An 18,812-nucleotide genomic window follows, 5' to 3' on the forward strand; every position below is an offset into this window, starting at 1 on the left:
GTAAATCATTCCGTAATCACGGAACCCGACTCAACGTTTTACCGATGTATATGTACAATACTATTACTGCTGTTCGATCGGCGTAGGAACACTGTAAAACTCGCGTCGAGAGAAAAAGAGGCAGATAAGCTACCATCGCCGGTTAAACGTCGTCTCTTGCACACGCGTCACGCCGGTAATCCTTTTAGGCAGGCTGCCGTTTGCTTTTTAAAACATTTTCTGTACAACGCCGGGGCTTAACAGCTTACTACTCGAGGGCAATCTGTAAAGTGGCTGCTAGGACCGGCCGAGCCGCTCCTCGACCCATTAACGGCCCACTTACCGCCGAATAAAGACTGATCGAAGGGACGAAACGGTTCGCGCGACGATCGTTCCTCCGCCTCCGCGACTACGCTAACGAGCGTATTTTTTATCGCGAACGCTGCCCCGGGATCCTTTGACGCCTTCAATTTGTATTTGCACAAGAGAAAGAACGAGCAGCTCCGATAAGATCGAACAGAAGAACAAGGTCAGCCCGATAGCGATGTATCGATGCTTTCGATTCCGGCTAACGACACGATCCAATCGTTCTCTAGTTTAGCGACGATGGCTTCGTTCGTGTGCGCGATATCGTCGGACGAAAAACATGTTCCAGAATTTAGAAACGTAGGTATCGGATCTACATCAGATAATTCTACGGCTCCGTAATGATGGTTGCACCGAGGATGTTTATGCGTTTGAAGATTACAGGGAAAGGCATGACGAGTACAAATCTTTGTTGAGCTTTATACTTTAATGTCACTTTATAACTAGAAAAGAATATTTTGATATAGAACAGTTAGAAATGGAAGGAAGTTGAGTTCGGTCAAAGGTGTAATTGTTGATAACTTTATTTAATATCTTCAATATTAAGATATTACAACAACCATTTAAACGATGAAGAGGCAAGATACACATGTACATTGAAATACAATATATGTACAATATTTGTATTTGATTTTGTATTCCGTTAATTTTTTACTTAGCGAAAAATACCAATTTGCGTAAATATTCGCAGTGTAGCGATAATACACGTATAAATCATTGATCGGTCTTGTCCTACTTTTTCTAAAGAACCTGAGAAATACAAAACCATTACGTTGAACCATTACGAATCCTAAATGGATAGGATCAAAAAGCTTTTATCCAGATGATTGATCCGATAGACTCGAAAAATCGAAACTCCAAGAATCTAATTACGATGAATAATGTTCTTCGTTTTCAAATTTTTTCGTTCGTCTCATTGAGAAAACTTCTCGCTGAGATCGTGAATATTCGACCGTGATAGACAGACGTACTGATTATCGTGGCAATCGTACGAGAAAATTACCTGTGGGTATCGAGAAAATTTAATCAAAGGACTCGATCGACTAGGACACGAGACCGGAATACATTCGGTGTTCGCCACGCAAACGAGATGGAGGAGGGACAGGCCTGGTCCGAGGAGACTTCTCGTAGAAATTCTCGCAGCCATTAGCGATCTCTCGGTGCACAAGTCGCTCGCAGAGACACGTCTATAGAATGTTTCCTTATGCCTCGCGAGCGACTACAGAGGCTGCAGGAGATGCTCGGCGAGATTTCCCATGGGCGACCGTGTAACTAGAAACTGGCGAACAAGTCACTAGGTAGGCCTTTGACGTACGCTCACTTTGCACAGCTGTCGCTTGTATCGTCGATAATCCCGATTTCAATTGTCAGAAACAACTCGTTAATTAGAAACCGCCAATCAGCTTTCCACGAAATATGGTTATTCCTGGCTTGAATGACCGGCACCGTGTAATTTCCCAGATTGTGCTGCAAATGGACGACGACATTCGCCAACTTTCATTTGGTCGTACGTTTTCGTTTTAAATAATTTAATTGGCTATCTAGAACCTTTATCCAGGTACTGTACGGTATATAAAATACGTACTTTGCTTTTGATAACGAAACATTTTATGTTCTGATAAATTTCGAATAAATGAAAAGGATTTAGATCGTTCGAATAACATACGGATCTTAAATTCATCGTGACAAGAGTTGATACAAGTACAATGTCCATAATTTGATCGATGGAGGTAATAATAGTACGAGTAGAAGTCACAAATCACAAATTACCAGTGTTAATAACTTTGTATAAATTAGGTTGTTGATAAATCAAATTACAAATCGCTTTTACCGTGAACAACCATATTATTCAAATCATATCTTTTAAATTAGTCAACGTATTAACAGGAATATTTAATGACACGTTGAATACGCTTCGATTATCATCCCTACGTTATTTGCTTAATCTTATTCAAATTACTTGGTCGTTAAAGTACAAATAATGGAAAAATTTGGAGCCGTCGCAAACGGAAAGGAATTCGAATCGTTTGAAAACTTGACGAGTTTCGAGCGAAACAAAGATTGCTGCATAATGGCAGCAGTTGGATCGAGGGAAGTGATACTAGAGAGGAACACAAGCACGCTGCGTATCTCGATTCTCCGCCACGAATATCTGATATCGGACGGTAATATCGCCGATGCTCATCGACGAACCTCTAATTACATACCACGTTTCAAATGACATTTCGATAGGTAAGAGACAACAGGTTGCGAATAGAGAAAGAGACAAAGTCCTTGGCCACCAGTTTCGTTCGTTTGTAATTCCGCTCATGGACTCGAACGTTCCAACTCGTTAGAAAACGAACGTGGCCAAATTTGTCGGAGTTCCGGGGACAAAGCGCGAGATCGTCGCTGGCCGACAACGTTCTGCCAAAAGCCGATGTACATCACCTGGCCAACAAGCTGTATTACAGGCCGCGACAAATTGTCTCAAAACTGTCGGAGAAACTGGCACATTCTGTTCGGTCGATGATACCGTTGTCGTGGTTTGTATCGAAGTTTACAAACTCTTTTCGAGATTATGTAATTCGACTGCTATTCGCGGAATTTCATTATCCACATTTTAATAAGGATTAAAATATTTGTACGAAAGGTAGAAATGACGTATGAACGTAAATATTTAAATAATCCAAGGTAAGAATGTACGGTTACTGTGGTTCGTACCCAGATTCGCAAACTCTTTTCGAAGCAATTTATATAATTTCGCAATTATTTATTTAGTTTACTTGTCGATTTGAGTGAAAATTGAGTTAAAAATATTTATGTGAATGACGACGATGACGAATAAATGCAAACGTTTAAGAAAGTTAGTATCTTTGGAACGAATGGACGAATTTAGGATGAATTGTGAGAAAAAGAATTTAAAAAACAAGAGAAAATCTACGTAAATATAGTTGTTTGTTCTGCTGGTTCTCATTCCTGAATCACAGCAATACCCCCGATAAACTGAATCAGTATAACCGGTCCGCAAACATCGTTTCCCCGCTACCTCGTGAATCATTTCGGTCTCGTAAATAGCCGCAAGATGGTCACCTCCGCATTCCCAAAGAATAGTCGAATATTTCATGCAATACGAGAATAGCTCCGTTTTCTAGCGGAATATGGGTCAAATAAACGATGCTCTCGTGTAACTTCCATTCCTTTCTGTTTCTTTCTTTCTATCCTCTTATTAATAGACCTATCAAAGAAACGTCCGTGGTGCACGTATCACGATATTCGTGACACCATCTACTGTATAATTGTCGTCGATGCGCGTGGACGATAGACAAAAATAATTTCGCGTCAAGTATTAATGCGGTATACGAGAAATCGCGAACATTATCGCGAGTGAAAGCGAGCGTAGAGCGGCCTCGTCATTAACACGACAAACACTCGAAACTTTTTTCCATGACGCCTTCGCGTATTCCATAACCTCGATTCGCCCTTCGACTTATCTGCTTTCACGCTTCCATTATCTGCTGTTCATCTCTTTCACACTCGCGAACTTTTATTTACCGGGTGTTTGCGACCGGTTAGCTCGTGTTGATTTCAAAGCTATTGTCTGTGATGCCATCGTTCGAGCCCTTTCGACCAGGTATACACCAACGAAAGAGAGAGAAGGAAAGAGAGAGAGAGAGAGAGAGAGAGAGAAATGAAGTAGAAAGAAAGCGAGTCGGAAGAGAATAAACCTCGTAACGTTTCTTTACGGCGACCATGTCTACAAGGGTGGGCCACGCAAAATCAGCCAAGCAATAAAGAAGACTTCTGTCAGCCAGTGTAGCCGACTCCTAAGCTTCTTTTAGCAGAAGGTGAGAAAATTCCACGACACGAGCAACAGAGATCTCGTCATTGTGCTTCGAGATTATGGTCTATTACCTTCTGCTCGTTCGACAAGGAAAACTCATGACAGGGTCGGATATTTTTCGAGGCGAGCAGGTACCGTCTTGGCGACACCTTGGTGGAAAGATTGAAGCGTTCGTGAAATATTCATGCAGTTTTAAAACAAGGGACCAGAACGGAAATACGATAAGCCTCGTCACGAGAGTTTACTATGCTCTGTCGTAGAAATGGAAATTGGACCGTGTCGAGTCGCGTCTTCGTGCTGCCGATTTTTGCATCGTTTCCAGCAGGAAAATCGTTGGACATCCTTACCGGTTAAAGTCAGAAAAAATGTAAATTCCGACGTTCACGTAGTGCATTACATGGAGCGCAATTTACAGAGTAAAGCCGGTAAGAAGAGTAAATGAAGAGAAATCGCCGCGTCAAAATTTCTTTATCTTGCCGCTTGTCGCGTCGTTTGCACGCTCGCATTTTCAGAGTTTTTCCTCTCCTGTATTGCAAACAAGCCCAGCGTCGTACTTGCGCACCATAACCGGCTGCAGGTCTTTGAAATATAATATCGTATAATATCGAACCGACGAAACAACATTTTAAGCAATCAAACGGAATACGAATAAAACGAAATCGATCGTTTCCTTCTTAGATTCCTTTCTAATTACGAGTTCTTTTGAGAACATTTATCGAATAGTAGGTAAATCTATCCATTACTTGCAAAAATATTTCCCAAAATATTTTGTATCGAACAATGTCAAATATTACGTAGATAATTATTTAAATACTTATTACAGTTAACAATCCTGCCACATATATTTGCATTCGCAATTCAAGTTGCATTTCGAGCAGACATGATTCGCAAAGATGCGAAATCCATAAAATATCGCGTTAAAAATACGAATCTCCGGGGAAAAATCGATACGTTTGAAAGTTTCGATGGATAAACGCGGGAATTCGAGCGTTCTGTTCCGAAAATCAAAGTCATCGGTGAAACGGGGGTCCAAGGGACGGCCATATGTCAGAATATCTGCACGTTCGCGAATTCTTTTCAAGGAGGCTCCTTTGAAACGGGGTAGGAGCTGCACAAGCTCTAGAACCACTCTCTCCCCTCTTCCACCCGTTCCGTCTTATTGTACGAGCAGAAGCTCCGCTCGTAAGTTCCGACCAAGTTTCTGCAGCAACAAACAGCAATGGCCCGAAATTCGTACAATACGATCCGAAAGGTATATAACTTTCTTCAGAAACTGAGGATGCAGTTACGACTAACTACGAATCCGTCGATGCGAAATCCAACGCGCTCGTTGCTAACTTCTCGACATTAACGGAGGTATTAATTAGGACACAAGCGGCTTTCCTCGATATCTCTGTGACGGTTTGAAAACACGTAATATTTGTTTAACGTGCATATTTTATATCGTAAACTCAAGTTACACGGGGTTGCGTCGAATTTAAAAGCAAAATCAATAAAAATTTGTGTCGTGCGAAATATAAAGGGTAATATTGAAAAAAGGGCTTGATGTCGAGGTTTATTAATTAATAAGATTGGCTTGAAACTAGTTTGATCATCACTTTGTTTCAAACCTTCGATTATTATCACGATTGTTGTCACGATTCCAAGTACGTATATGTTACCAGCGACCTAAATGTTACCGGACGAGATTGGAAAATTTCGTGTCTACGTGATTTTTAAATTCCTATTTCCCTATAACCTACATTTTGGCCCGAATGGCATTTTCACCGCAAATGTATCGCATACCTTGAAATTTTGCGACATTGAAATAGCATAGGAATATATGAAATTTCACGCATGATTTCATCAGACTAATTAACGCTCGTTAAACGTTATTAATGCCGATCGGAAGTAGGGTGGTGACATTGCAGCTCTTTGTCGACTCGAATGAATTTTCCAAGTGGCCATTTAAAAGTTGATGAACAGAAGCGAAGAGGCGGATTGACCCGCCAGAGGTCTCAGGTGGCCGACGAAAAACTTGAATTCCATTCGTAAAACTTCCGGATGGAACCCTTAAGCCTCGAAAGGTCTCGAAATGGACATTGTGCGGGTCGCGTGCACCGACTGACCTCATTCCCCCTTGAGTCAAGAGAGTCACGTGGCCACTTCGTTAATTTTGCCGTTCTCGGACCACGGGACGGTAGAGAAAGAGAGAAAATAGCGATAGGCAAGGAGGCGAAAGGACCAGCTCGCCCATGGGACAAGACAGCGTTCGAAAAGCGCACGTCTTTTCAAGGCAAGAACCATCGGCGAGAGGAGGAGGAGGAAACATGCGCCATTCCGCCATTGGCAGATTAAAGCGACGTCGTTGGTCTTTGATCTTTGGCAAGAAGCAAGAAAAAGGCAAGACGAGCGTGAAACGGTGAGCTTTCGCGTGTTAAAGGATAACAAACTCTCCGTAGAAAGCAGACTCGCTTTCACTGTCAACTCGCGAGTAACGACAATCAAACAAAGAAGAAAGAAGGAGAAGAAGGAGAAGACGAAGAAGACGCATAGAAGAATCAAAAGGACCAGAGACAGAAGAATCGAGAATAGAGCACACGCTCATACCCTGAAACACTTCGATCGGACGTCCTTGCATTCGTCCGAATGACAGATAAAAAGAGGGTCTTTCGAAAACTCACGGGGATGAGGTAAGGCCTCTTCATGATCCTTCCGGTCGTCGATCGGCAAGCTTGTTCTTCGTCCGCTGTCTGACTTCTATCGAAGCTATTCCGTTTCTACGTGCTGCAAATTCTGCGCGTTCCGCGAGCTATCGTCAAAGATCTTCGACTTGCCACCGCGTAAAGGCTGCGCCCTCCAGGGAAGGGCGCATCGAGGAACCGGTCCAACCCTTCTTCGAGAACAGATCACGCCGCAGTGTCTCACTTTACATTTACATAGGTCACACTTATTTCTCACCCTTCCTCGCGATGCGATTTACACATCGCTACGAAAGACCAAGTGACTTCGCGATACCACGTGACGGTCGATGCGTTCTTACGTTCTCGTAGCTGCGACCTCTCGTTATTACGATTTTCGTGTTACGACGCGATCGCGAAAACAAATTCGACCGTGACAAAGAGAGGCGAGAACTTTCGCGAATTACGGAAACACGCGACGCTGCTCGGTAAATAAAAATTAAGCACGACCGACGGAATCGACGTGCGAACTCGCCGTATTCGTGTGGCGTCGCGAGTGAATCACGTCGATCCCCGACGATCCACGAAGGGGATGTTACCGCACACGCACGTGTCTACGATCCTGGCCGATGTCGTCGGGCCGAAGTGCGCCGCACGAGTGTCGGCCTTAACGTCTCGAAAGCGCTTGACGTTGGCGCCCGTGCGGCTAGGGTGGGGGCCGGAGGGGTTCGCGGAGAAATACACTATGCCCTTCTCCCCTCCACGTCTAACCAACGCCAACTCCAACCCTCGTGCACCCCCACTGCGTTCTTGACGTTCTCTCTTTCTCCCAGTTCCTCTCGTTCCCTTTCTCGCCCCCTTGCGCGCTCACCAACTCTGCGTCCACCCACATCGCGTTGAGGCCGAGGTTGGAATAAAGTGCTGCCGTAGAGGTGGTTTGGCTAGTCGAGAACCAGAAGGGGTAAGAGTACAGACAAAGACGATCCGATCGAAACGATAAACGGCTCGAAAGAGACGGGTTAATGTAAACCGCGAGGATCTTGCGGACCGAATGTCGAATTTGTTTCATATCTAGTTCGTCCATGGCATACGGTCTTCTTCGGGTATTTTTAAACGTATTCGATCACTACCTAGGGAAAATCAAATATGGTTCTCTAACCTATTTAGGTAGTTGATATTTATCTATTTGGGAGATCTTTTCTAAGAAAGGTTTGAGAGCAACACATATCGAAACATCTGTATCGTAACATGGATGTTTTCTAGGTATTTTTAGCGAACAAGTCATTTCTAGAGAGTACTCGATGATATTTGCATCTCGCTGTGGAGAATTGTTACGCTTCTGTACTTACTATTCTAACAATGGAGATGATAATTATAGGAATAGATATTCTTTAGAAAATTCACAATTAGTTCGTTATTTATGCGAAACGCGGTATTAAAATTACAGGCCAGTAGTTTTTTGCCAACCGTTGTTTACATCCGGGGAGACAGTCAAAACACGAGGTCAAACAAGTTGTCCGGAATGCGGGGCTGGATACGTATTGACATTACCGACAGGTGGATAAGAAAAAGGGGCTGTAAATACCAGCGGAACGATCCGCGTGCGGTGTACGAACTAAAATTTTATAGCTCAACGAATCTGTTGATTTACCAAAGGAAATATCTTTTGTGAAACGTGTCGGGCAAAGATGGATTCCGGGTGACGGAGATTGAGGTGGGCCCCGATGGAGATTTATCGACATTGAAAATCCACGCTGGCTGGGAAGGGATAAAAGGTAAGAGGGGAAGGGTTGCAGAGCTTGGGTATTATTTGAAAGGTTGTCACAATCACGTCAAAAAATCGGTCAGCACGGAAATGATTACTGTCGTGTACACCGATGCGTTCGCAGCGTTGTTTGACGAACGTTAATCGAAACGTTGACCCCATTCATGTGTACGTACGCGTATATGCACGTTGAATCGAACGTCTATTTGTTCTGCGTGCACGTTGCGTACATGAGAAATGATGCGTGCGACCCGCAGCCACCGGCGCTCCACGGAAATAACCGTGCAAATTGTTAAACGTTTTTTGTTCCCTTTTTTCCCTCGTTTTTTGGAAAATACACGGCGTAATGCGAAATTCGAATTGGAAACGCATCGAGTCATCTTCCCGGCGCGAGGTCGAACGGTTTGTCCTTTTTATATCCAGTTTAAACGTCAACGTATAGATTTAGCGAAGCTCATTCCGCGTTTCCGAGAAAATCATCCCTCGCTGTGGAATTCATTTGTCAAGGAACAGGTAAAATAGATTGCTCGAAACAATAGAGGAAATAGATGCCTTGAAACGATTTTTATTCGCATGTGATTGTTCCATATTTAGTTTCGATATGAATCGGGCAAATTGTCCCGTTGATGAATTTATGATCGAGCGAGGATATCGAAAATAAATTTCTGATTCCGAGAAAATAAATATTTAGTAAAAACGCGGCTCGATTGAGTTCATAGTAATTTGTCCGTGTGATCCACTTGCTGGGACTGTTCGAAGGTATTCGAGTTATTTCGGCAATCTACTAATGCATCAATAGTAAGATGTAAAGTTACGTTTCAAGTTGACGCTCCTCTTTGCAAGACTATAATTCGATTCTTCTAACGAGCAGAAAGCTACGTCATTCTTCAAAATTGCAACTCCATTCCAGATGATCCATCCAGAGATGACAGGTATATACTCTTTAGATTTAACGGAATTTTTACTGGGTCCCGTTCAATTAATCTCTCGATAAAAAACGAAATGAACTCGTATTGTTCCCAATTCAATGACTTTGTTCTCGTTTTTCTATGGCAAAGTACTTACATATTAATTTTCAAAAAAAAAAAAAAAAAAAAAAGAAAAGAAAAGAAAAGAAAAAAAAAGAAAAAATGGGAGAAAAATAAGGGAAATGAAAACTATTTCGATCGTATCGATATTCGGAACTGCGTCGCATCGATAACTATAACGCACGCTAGTTTCCGCAGAACGTGTGCTCGATACAAGACAAGGTTGCGCACGACATACCGGTAGACAAGATCCCGTATACCATTTCGGATAAGCTGTGTTCGGACGATCGCCATTTTAGATAAACGGTATCCGGATAAACTAGATCCCACGACATCTTAAATCGAATGTGCACTCTTCGTGTTTCACGTTCTTTCGTGACTTTCTCTTATTACCCGAGACATCGAGGAAGAAAGGTCACGCAAAAAAGGAAAGAAACGTGGAAAGTCGGTGTTTCTGCTACCGATAGGGAAACATCTTTCTGTATCTCGAAACGTATAGGTATAATCGGAACGATGGTAGAATTTAATCATCGTTTCGATACTTGATCCCTGTGTCGATGTAATCACATTAATTTATGGACAGCCTCGTAATAGCGCGATGATTATTTGATAGTATAACCAGACGATCAATCAATAAATCGTAATTAAATATTAACTTTTGATATATGTAATTAGCTGCATTCAGTTTCTGCACTATTTACGTTCGATCCGGCCCAGCCAATCCAACGTTTATTAATACTTGCGAATTATTCATTGCATTTACATTCAAGATCTGCCGGTGCAATTTATATTTTGGTTTGTAACAATTTATCATATTACTCTTTGGATATCTTTTTCTTTATTATAATGCGGATGGAGCACGAAATATATACAAAAATTGATTGAGAATGTTACTAATTTTTGTATTAAATCGTTGAATCTAACGTGATATAATAATTAAAAGAATAAAATATAAATCGAATTTGAAACGTCAGAACTCTGTCGCATATAGTGGATGTACAATTATAAGAGACTCTGTCATCTATAACTTGAAACTCGTCACTGCGTCAATATCGTTAATTAATAATTGATTAACAAGTGATTGTGCAACAGAGCTCGATATTTCATTTATTATGCTTCGTTGCTAATATTCGTTGTTCTTATATAAATCGTAGGGTAGAAAGATGATAGTGTTCGAGTGGTATCGAAGCTTATCGATGAAAAGCATAAACTCTAACTGCCTTAAAGTCTTTGACATCCTCTAAGATACAAAGTCCCGAGCGTTTCCTTTAGGGGCGGATAAACGCTTGGTACGGTGTAAGGGCGTCACCAATCTCGTATAAAATCCTCTTTCTTTCTCCACTGTATTTATTTCGATGAATGACAGCGTGCATCTAGAAAGACGAGGAGGAGGAAGAACGAGAAAGGAAAGAATGAAATATAAATGTGCAACAACGAGAAAGAGAGCATATCGAACGGGGTAAAATTTTCGCGTTAAAACTGCTCCAAGTTTATTATTTCAGGCTAAAAAAGTTTTCTATTAATATCTGAAGTGAGCAAGGAAGAGGGAAAGCGGGATGGGAAATCAGAAACTTTCCAAGTAGCTCCAATTACCGAATAAAAATGAAAATCTCATTATACCGGTTCGCCGTTGGAAACGTTTAATATCAAAGTCAACGTGACTGCTTTTCCTTTTCCCAGCGAAAAAATTACCCTGTTCTAAGACCGATCTACGAAAGTACAATTATTGAAGTTTGCGTTGCGCTTTAAATCACACGGATGAAATCGTTCAACGAAAATGAGACAGAACCGCGGACATTAATTGAATAATGATCTTTTTGTCACTTTTTAGTTCAGGTTCAGCCAACTATTAACATTGCAAATTTACGATATTATAAATAAAGAACGAACGTTTATAATATTTAAAAAAAATATATGTATTCATTCTTAGTAAATTTTTAATTTGAAGACTAAACTGGAACAATAAAAGTCGTTATAGTCAAACTGACGATAAACTTAAAGTGACTGCCAACAGCTTCCGGCAAAAGTTTAATTTGATAATATAGTTGAGGCAGAAAGTTTCTGAAAATAAAAGTTTGTACCGTACAAAAATAATATGTTTCGCATCTTATAAAGTACAATATTGTAAAAGAAGAATGTAAGAAGAATTTTATTAATGTATAAGTTATACTGAGGAAGAACTACGCTCTGGACTAGAAACTTGCGGTAGCTGTATATGTACATTGTACGTATATAAGTGTTGATATTTCCTGCTAGTAATGTAATATAATATGATAGAGTAAAATATGATAGTAAAATATGATTATGGAAAATAAATCGAAATACAAACGAAGCTCTCTTCTATTTGCGGTAGCATAAGCGTAACATTTTCATAGCGAAACTTATCAGCTTCTAAGAGTTAAAATCCTGCGATTTTGCTTGGCGAACGTTAAGCTACTCGATAACCACTTTTTCTCTTGGAATGAATTCAAAGAATAAATGAAAAATCTCGTGCACGAACAATGTGGCGAAATGTGAGGCAAAACGAAATGGAAGAACACAGAAGCGTGTCCGACGACGAAACAACGAAAAAATAAGAAAGGGGGATAAAAAGAAAGACTATTTCTCGTGCAAATGATCCGATGCGCGGTTTCGCTCGCGGTGCGCGTAGAACGCAAATAAAAGAGTTCGCGCGCACTCTAAGCGTGAAATCGATTTCTACGTGAGCCAGAGTTCGAACAAAGCAAATTCCACCTGCTTGACTGCCAACTCACCTGTAACCATGGCTGTTCGTTCTGTCCATTTAGCTCGGTTCTATCTCGTCTCGCGATGAACGAACAGTACACGCAGTCTCTGGTCCGTTTCATTCTCGCCAGGTGTACGAAATTCACCCCAATCTGCTTTTGCTTCCTTTCTACTACGTATTCGGACAAATAGGTTCGCGATGAAACCGTCGCTATTTAGAAACGAGCTTGTGAAAAAAAAAAATGCTGTAATACGAGTGGGCATGGATTCTATATAACATCCATAAACGAGACAAAAACATTGAAGCTCTAGCAAGGATTTTGGATTTGATAGAGTGAAAAGACAGTTAGATCTTGTATTTCTGTAAGTGTCGCGTGTACCGAACTTATTGTTTCCGATGAACACTTGACCGACTTTCTGATGAGTCACAATTGCAAATACGCAAGTTTCTAAGCTGCAGCTTTATGAACGTTACATGTCGTCGATCGGTTCTCGAACACTGTATCCCGCTTTTCTGCCATCTCTTTGGCAATCACCTACAATGGGAAATATACCTACAATGTGTCGCAAAATATCTGGGGAACGTTTACATAGTCGATGCTAGACATCGACGAAAACGATGAAAGAATTTCAAGTACAAAAGCATTCGTGTTTGAGGTTTATTTTTCGAATTATAATCAATGTCAGTTTGCACTCGACTGGATTAGAATAAATCATCTGACGAACTTCTCCCTCTATCTCGCTCGTACTTAATATTTTTGAATAAAAATTATGTATATAGTATGCATATGTATAAAGATAATTTCTATGTTAAAGATGTTTCCGGATGAAGTAATCCATCCCTAGCCGCGCTAAATACTCGATCAATAAATTAAATGCGTGGAACGAGAGTCGTTCCGCTTGGCTGGAAGTCGATCGAAGAAATTCGACGTAATCTGCAATTCTGGCGTCACGAGCGCGATATTCGCCACCGTTCAAAATGCCATCATCGGCCGGCCGATAGACGAGACGAGAAAATTCCCGCTGTGTTACGCTGGAATATAAGGTTTTGCCAGGCATCAATAATAAAAGACGTTGCGCGTCTTCGCCGTCGTATTTCCGTCGTCGCGTGGAAAAATCCATCGACGATTCTTTTTTACCCTTTCCCCTATTTCGTCGTCTGTCGGCGACGAAATCGTCGCAGGCAAGAATTGATTGTCCTCGCCCGGAGGAAATTGATGTTGTCAAGAAAACGGAGGACGCGGAAAGGTTCGCGATTCGCGATTCGCGTACGCGGTTGCCGCCATTCTCGTCATCTCTTCGGTTGACTTCTGCCACGTGGAGATCTCGCGGCACGCGAATTTCCTGACAAATTGCACCGCCGAATCCGTGATTTTAAAATTCAGCTGTTGGCGCACGTGCACCGCATAAACGCCGGCATTATACGCGAGGACAACACGCTCGCTTTCTGAAACGTTGGTCTTGGACGCCTATAGGCGCGCGTGTCACGTTTTCGTACGTGAGAGTGGCGGTGTGTGTCGCACCAGGCTGTAGATATAAGGAGATGAGGTCTATTGTTCATTGTGCCTCGCTGGCAGAGCGCTCGAGCTTTCACGCGAACGGCCAGTTTGCTCGCGTAAGTGAATTTCCGCAGGTGATTTCGTTCGTCGCGGCGCGACAGCTATAAAGATACGGTCTGCTTCTGGCGAGGAACGGGCATACGCTACGCGTAGTTTTTCATATGATACGAGATAGAGAGATTACGATGGACTCAGAGAGGAAGTCAAACCATGCGTTTAACGTGCTTCTTCGCGATTACGTGCTGCACACGATGCTAGAGTGTCTTGTTTCGGAGCGATACATTCTGAGATACGCGCTACTGTCTATCGATGCAATTCGATGAGAAAATAGATATTTCTGTTATAACTTTAAAGTTAGGATCGAAGAACGCTTCTTTACCGTTAATTCTCCATCACTTGCCTTGAAAAAATAAATTAATAGCGAATAACTGGTAACCGTTTGTTCGTATAATTTACCGCAATTCGATTTGGTATTGCTTGAAACTCTGATGAAACAAATAACTTTACCCTCTTTTAGTCGTCTTTGGCTAAAAGAATTGGGATAGATGGATATTTCGATAATCTTCCCAACTGTTATCTTCAAAGAATTCGTATTCCTCGTAGCAAAAAGAGAAAAACACTAGTGAATATTAAACGAAAAGTGGGTAAGAAAGCGGGAATAAAGCGGTTTCCAGAGCACATCGCGGAAACGTCGGTGTTCCGGTTTGGCGCGCGTTTACCTTCCTCGAGGAAAATGGTGAAAACGATGACGCCGGAGTATAAGCGGCTACGCGAACACTAGAATTTTTCCCATCCACGGAAATGTGCTCCGTAACGAGGAAGACTTGAACTTTTTCCTTTTTTTACCTGATAGCAAAATCTTTATTTTATCCGTAGAATCAACCTGAAAATCTTCGTCACGATGGAAGAAGGAAAACGTTCTCTAACTAAAACGTAGAACGTTTGATAACATCGAACAATAAAATGGTTGCGATCTTTTAAATTCAATGTTGGAATGTTTATGCAAATTCATATTTTCACAGACGCTGATAAAGGAACAGGACGTAAATTTTGTAAATGCCGCCTATATTAGCGTTTTTGCATGTTTACGCGTCACATCATAAACGGTATATACATGTTCTAGCGGCTGATAAAATTGTATATCGCAGCATGTAGATTAAATGTCAATAATATTCTTGGACAATTCGATCGCACGCGGGGTCATCGAAAACTTAATTTATTTCGTCTGTCGTAACTGTGAATTTCAGATGAGATCAACAACGAATTCGTGCTTCTATGCTTTTGCAGGAAACATTGCTACGGGACGACCGATATGCCGATAATCAAAGTCGTACAGTCGGCCACTATGACAGTTATAATCGAAGCTAAAGGCTGGCGTAACGAGTACGGGGTGGATGATAAAAAGCAACGAACCGCTGAATGCTGATACAATCGGCGGTAATTGAATTTCAATAGAAACTTTCCATCCGTTTCGCAATTCAAAGCTGGTTTTAATCGTTTAAGATGTACGTCGGTGTAGAGCCGCCGAATAACGAAACAGAAGACAAAGAATTGAAAGAAATTACGAAGGAACAGAGAGAAGGAAGAAGGATAATACAAATACCGAGGCCGATTTACCGATTAATTTTCCGAGGTTAAAGACCTGATTGTTCTCAAAGTTCTCTCTTCGTTAGTAAAGTCGGTAATAAAGGACGTCATTTTTGCATTGAAAGCGTTTACCGTTGCCTCCGCTAGTCTTTCTGAAAGCCTGAGACCCACTTACGTGGCGAGACCCTTGAATTCGCTAATTAACGCGGCTGACTCATGATGTCACTCGTCAGGTATACACTCTTGTAAAGGTCACGTCCAGCAGTGTGAAACACTTGACCGATACTACGATATGTTCCGGCATTATTCTCGTGGCCTGTGCTTTTTCCCTCGTCCTGTTTCCGCAATATTCTCTCGCGTTTCGAGCAAAGCTCGGTAGCGCACCGCTACAATCGTAAAGTATACAGCGGTGCGCCAAGAAACTCGAGACATCGTCATATTTCTGGTTTCCGCCCGACTCGAGTGCTTAGGCGTTCACTTAATTCGTTTATGCTCTCCGCCTAAGCTCTGATATCCTCTGAAAATCATCCATGCTGCACCTTTACGTTGCCTCGACAGTGCAACTGCAACGAAACGCTCGGTAAAACGCGTTACGCTAACGAATTACGGGACCAATGCTCTCCGTTCTCGTCGTTGAATTGTTCAAAAGAGATTGAATAGTTGCGACGATTCGTTAGGATATCGACTTGCATCTGTTTGAGATCTAAACGTGCAAAAAGTACAGAATGTGTGTAGGTGCAAAAGTTTGTAAAATGTGTAAAGTAGAATACTTATTACAATATTTAATAAGTGAAACAAATCTTCGTTTAGATCTACTTATTTGACCCTAGTGCGAGCAGTATTTTCTATGTTTCCTTTAACAACTCCTTTTTGCTTTCTAGCGAAAATGTCAATAAACTAGTCTGCAAATCTCCATTCTTTAGATATTTTTACGTTGAAATGTATGCGAAAGTTTCAAATATTAAAACTTCACATGCGACATTTCGGTTGCTCGCATAACAGTTCAATCGTATTCGGAAAAATATGAATTCGCATAAAATAACAATCTACCAATTAATTATGGAAACGAACAGTTCTTGGCTTCTTCTCGCTTCAAATCGTATCTACGATTTAACGAAACTCCTTCGATTTATGTTTCATCGTTTCCGTTGCAGATTCAAAGCCAAAACGGCACAACGCTGTGCAAACACCCGAAAGAAAGTTGAGGAAGCACGACGACCACAGCACTGGCCAACGCTAATTCGAACTTTTCGCAAAAGTTCACGGTGACAAATTATACCCCAACGAAAATGGAGTGCCGCTTGAGATTCAACGAGGAATTTTATTGCGTTACACCCATAAGTGCCGCCCACGCACGCGTTCGAGAATCGCTTGTTCGAAGAGCAGGAGACAGGTGTATATACAACAGGGGAGAATGAAAAATGAAAGCTTTAACAACGACACAGAAACGTCGTAACGTGCAAATGAATTTGCAGCAACGTAACAGCCAATAATGTCACGCGCAAACATCGTTACTTCGCGCTGCATTTGTCGTTACGCGACACTTTATGGAAGAGTGCAAACTGTTACACAAATATTTTCGCTTCGAATGAAAATTAATGTTTCCAGTTAACATTCCATCGTCCATCGAACGCAGAGTTTTCCCCGTCCCATCCAATCGTTTATTTATTTTTTAAAGCGTAGAATTTTTCGGTTATTTGTAAGCATGAATATTGAATTTAACGTAAACGATATATCATGGTATTCCGATCGAAAATTCTTTTTTCAAATGAATTCTTTTGTTTAATCGAATCGTTCGTTCGTTCCCCTTTTGAAGAAGTTTGCAATTGTTCCAAGGGCAAACTCGACTCTAACGCAAAATAACGTCCGATAAGCCTGTTACAGGAATTTCATCCGAAACCGGAAGGTAGTTTGGAAGTTAAATTAATTTTAGTATAAATATGCAAATTCCGTGATGTTGTGTGACACAGTTGGTTGGCAAAGTGTCAAGTAATTTGTCAGAAACTTTTGCCAAGTATCACCGGCATTGTTTGTTACGTTAATTATACAGCTTGTAACGTTCAAGCGTACGCGTTTCTTTGCGTTTCCTCGAAGTATGCAGAAAGTCAAGGCAATTTTATTATCAAAGACTTCTCGATGAAGATATTTAATCTATGGAAAAATGAAGTCAGTTAACCGGTCCCTCTTTCTTTCAACCGTAATCCGCTCCTTCGCAAACTTTACCAATAAAGATTTACCAAGATTTATAAAGATCTCTTTAATTTACGAAGGACAGAAATTCAAGTCGAGAAATTCAAAACAAAAAAAAAAAAAAAAAAAAGAAAATAATAATCTCCAGACGCGTACATCTTGGAACAAACGCTATTTCGACGAAACGGCGACGGAAGTCAAGACACGAAGCAATCACGATGCTAGTTGAATCGAGTTTCGAACTGGCAGTAACCATCGTCGTATAATTCGACTTCCGTAAATGAGGTAAGGGTTACGTTATAACGGCAAACTGATAAATCGGAGTCTGATTGAATGCCTGGTTCAGCATCCCCGAATACGCGTCTCGTTTCGAAGCAATCGTATCCGCATCGTTTTTACCGCGGCGTTGCGTCGTTACGAACTTTTATACAGGCGCAAAGCTCTATACGATGAAAGTAGACATCATTGATCTCTTTACAGAAAATTCGTAGCATAGAGCAGATATAATGAGAAATAAGACTCCAATATTCACATTGTACGTTTAGCGAGACGTTGATTACAACTATTAGCGAATAATCGGTAATATAACTAAGAAATAGCAAAGTCTAAGATAGACAACGTAGAACCATACTTTATGGATAGAAGGGCGTGATCGTAAGGGTTTGTCGAAACGGCGATCGCTCGCAGTGGCAAAATCACTTGGCCATTGTGAAACGAAAACTGGCCATGCCGCAGAACAGTTTTCGGGTTAAAGATCTCGTTGGAACCGTGGCAAAAAGTCGTAGTGAGTGGTGGATCGATGCCACAGCAGCGACAGCGTGGCTCCAGCCAGCAGACGTCGTCGTCCTCCCGTACTACCGCATATATACAGCTGTACACACCCCATACCCTCCTATCCACCCCATCGCCATTCCCATTCCAACGATCTCCTCATCTCCATCGCCATCTACGCTCATCCCCCTTTCACGTTCCACTCCTTTACCTCCGGGCTCTGACGGCGTCCTCGTCGTTCTCTCCCTCTCTCTCTCTCTCTCTCTCTCCATCCTATCCCAGCCCTTTCTTCCTTTTCTAACCCCTTCTTCTCCACTACCCTCTCATCGTTCGCCCGTGGGCGCTCTAATACGGCTACGA

The 18,812-nt window shown here is 41.7% G+C and overlaps 1 protein-coding gene across 2 annotated transcripts in view; it reads right to left on the reverse strand.

Moving 5' to 3' along the window:
- Nolo (ADAMTS-like no long nerve cord) overlaps positions 1-7,497 on the reverse strand; it is a 235,344-nt gene extending 227,847 nt beyond the window's left edge. For both annotated transcript variants that reach the window (XM_072005441.1, XM_072005440.1), the window contains exon 1: positions 6,832-7,497. In XM_072005441.1, coding sequence (XP_071861542.1) covers positions 6,832-6,855 — 24 coding nt within the window. In that variant the 5' untranslated portion in view covers positions 6,856-7,497. The remainder of the gene's footprint in view (positions 1-6,831) is intronic.
- Between the last annotated feature and the right edge of the window lie 11,315 nt (positions 7,498-18,812).

This window comes from Bombus fervidus, chromosome 6 (assembly GCF_041682495.2).
Source record: "Bombus fervidus isolate BK054 chromosome 6, iyBomFerv1, whole genome shotgun sequence".
Taxonomy (NCBI): Eukaryota; Metazoa; Arthropoda; class Insecta; order Hymenoptera; family Apidae; genus Bombus; species Bombus fervidus.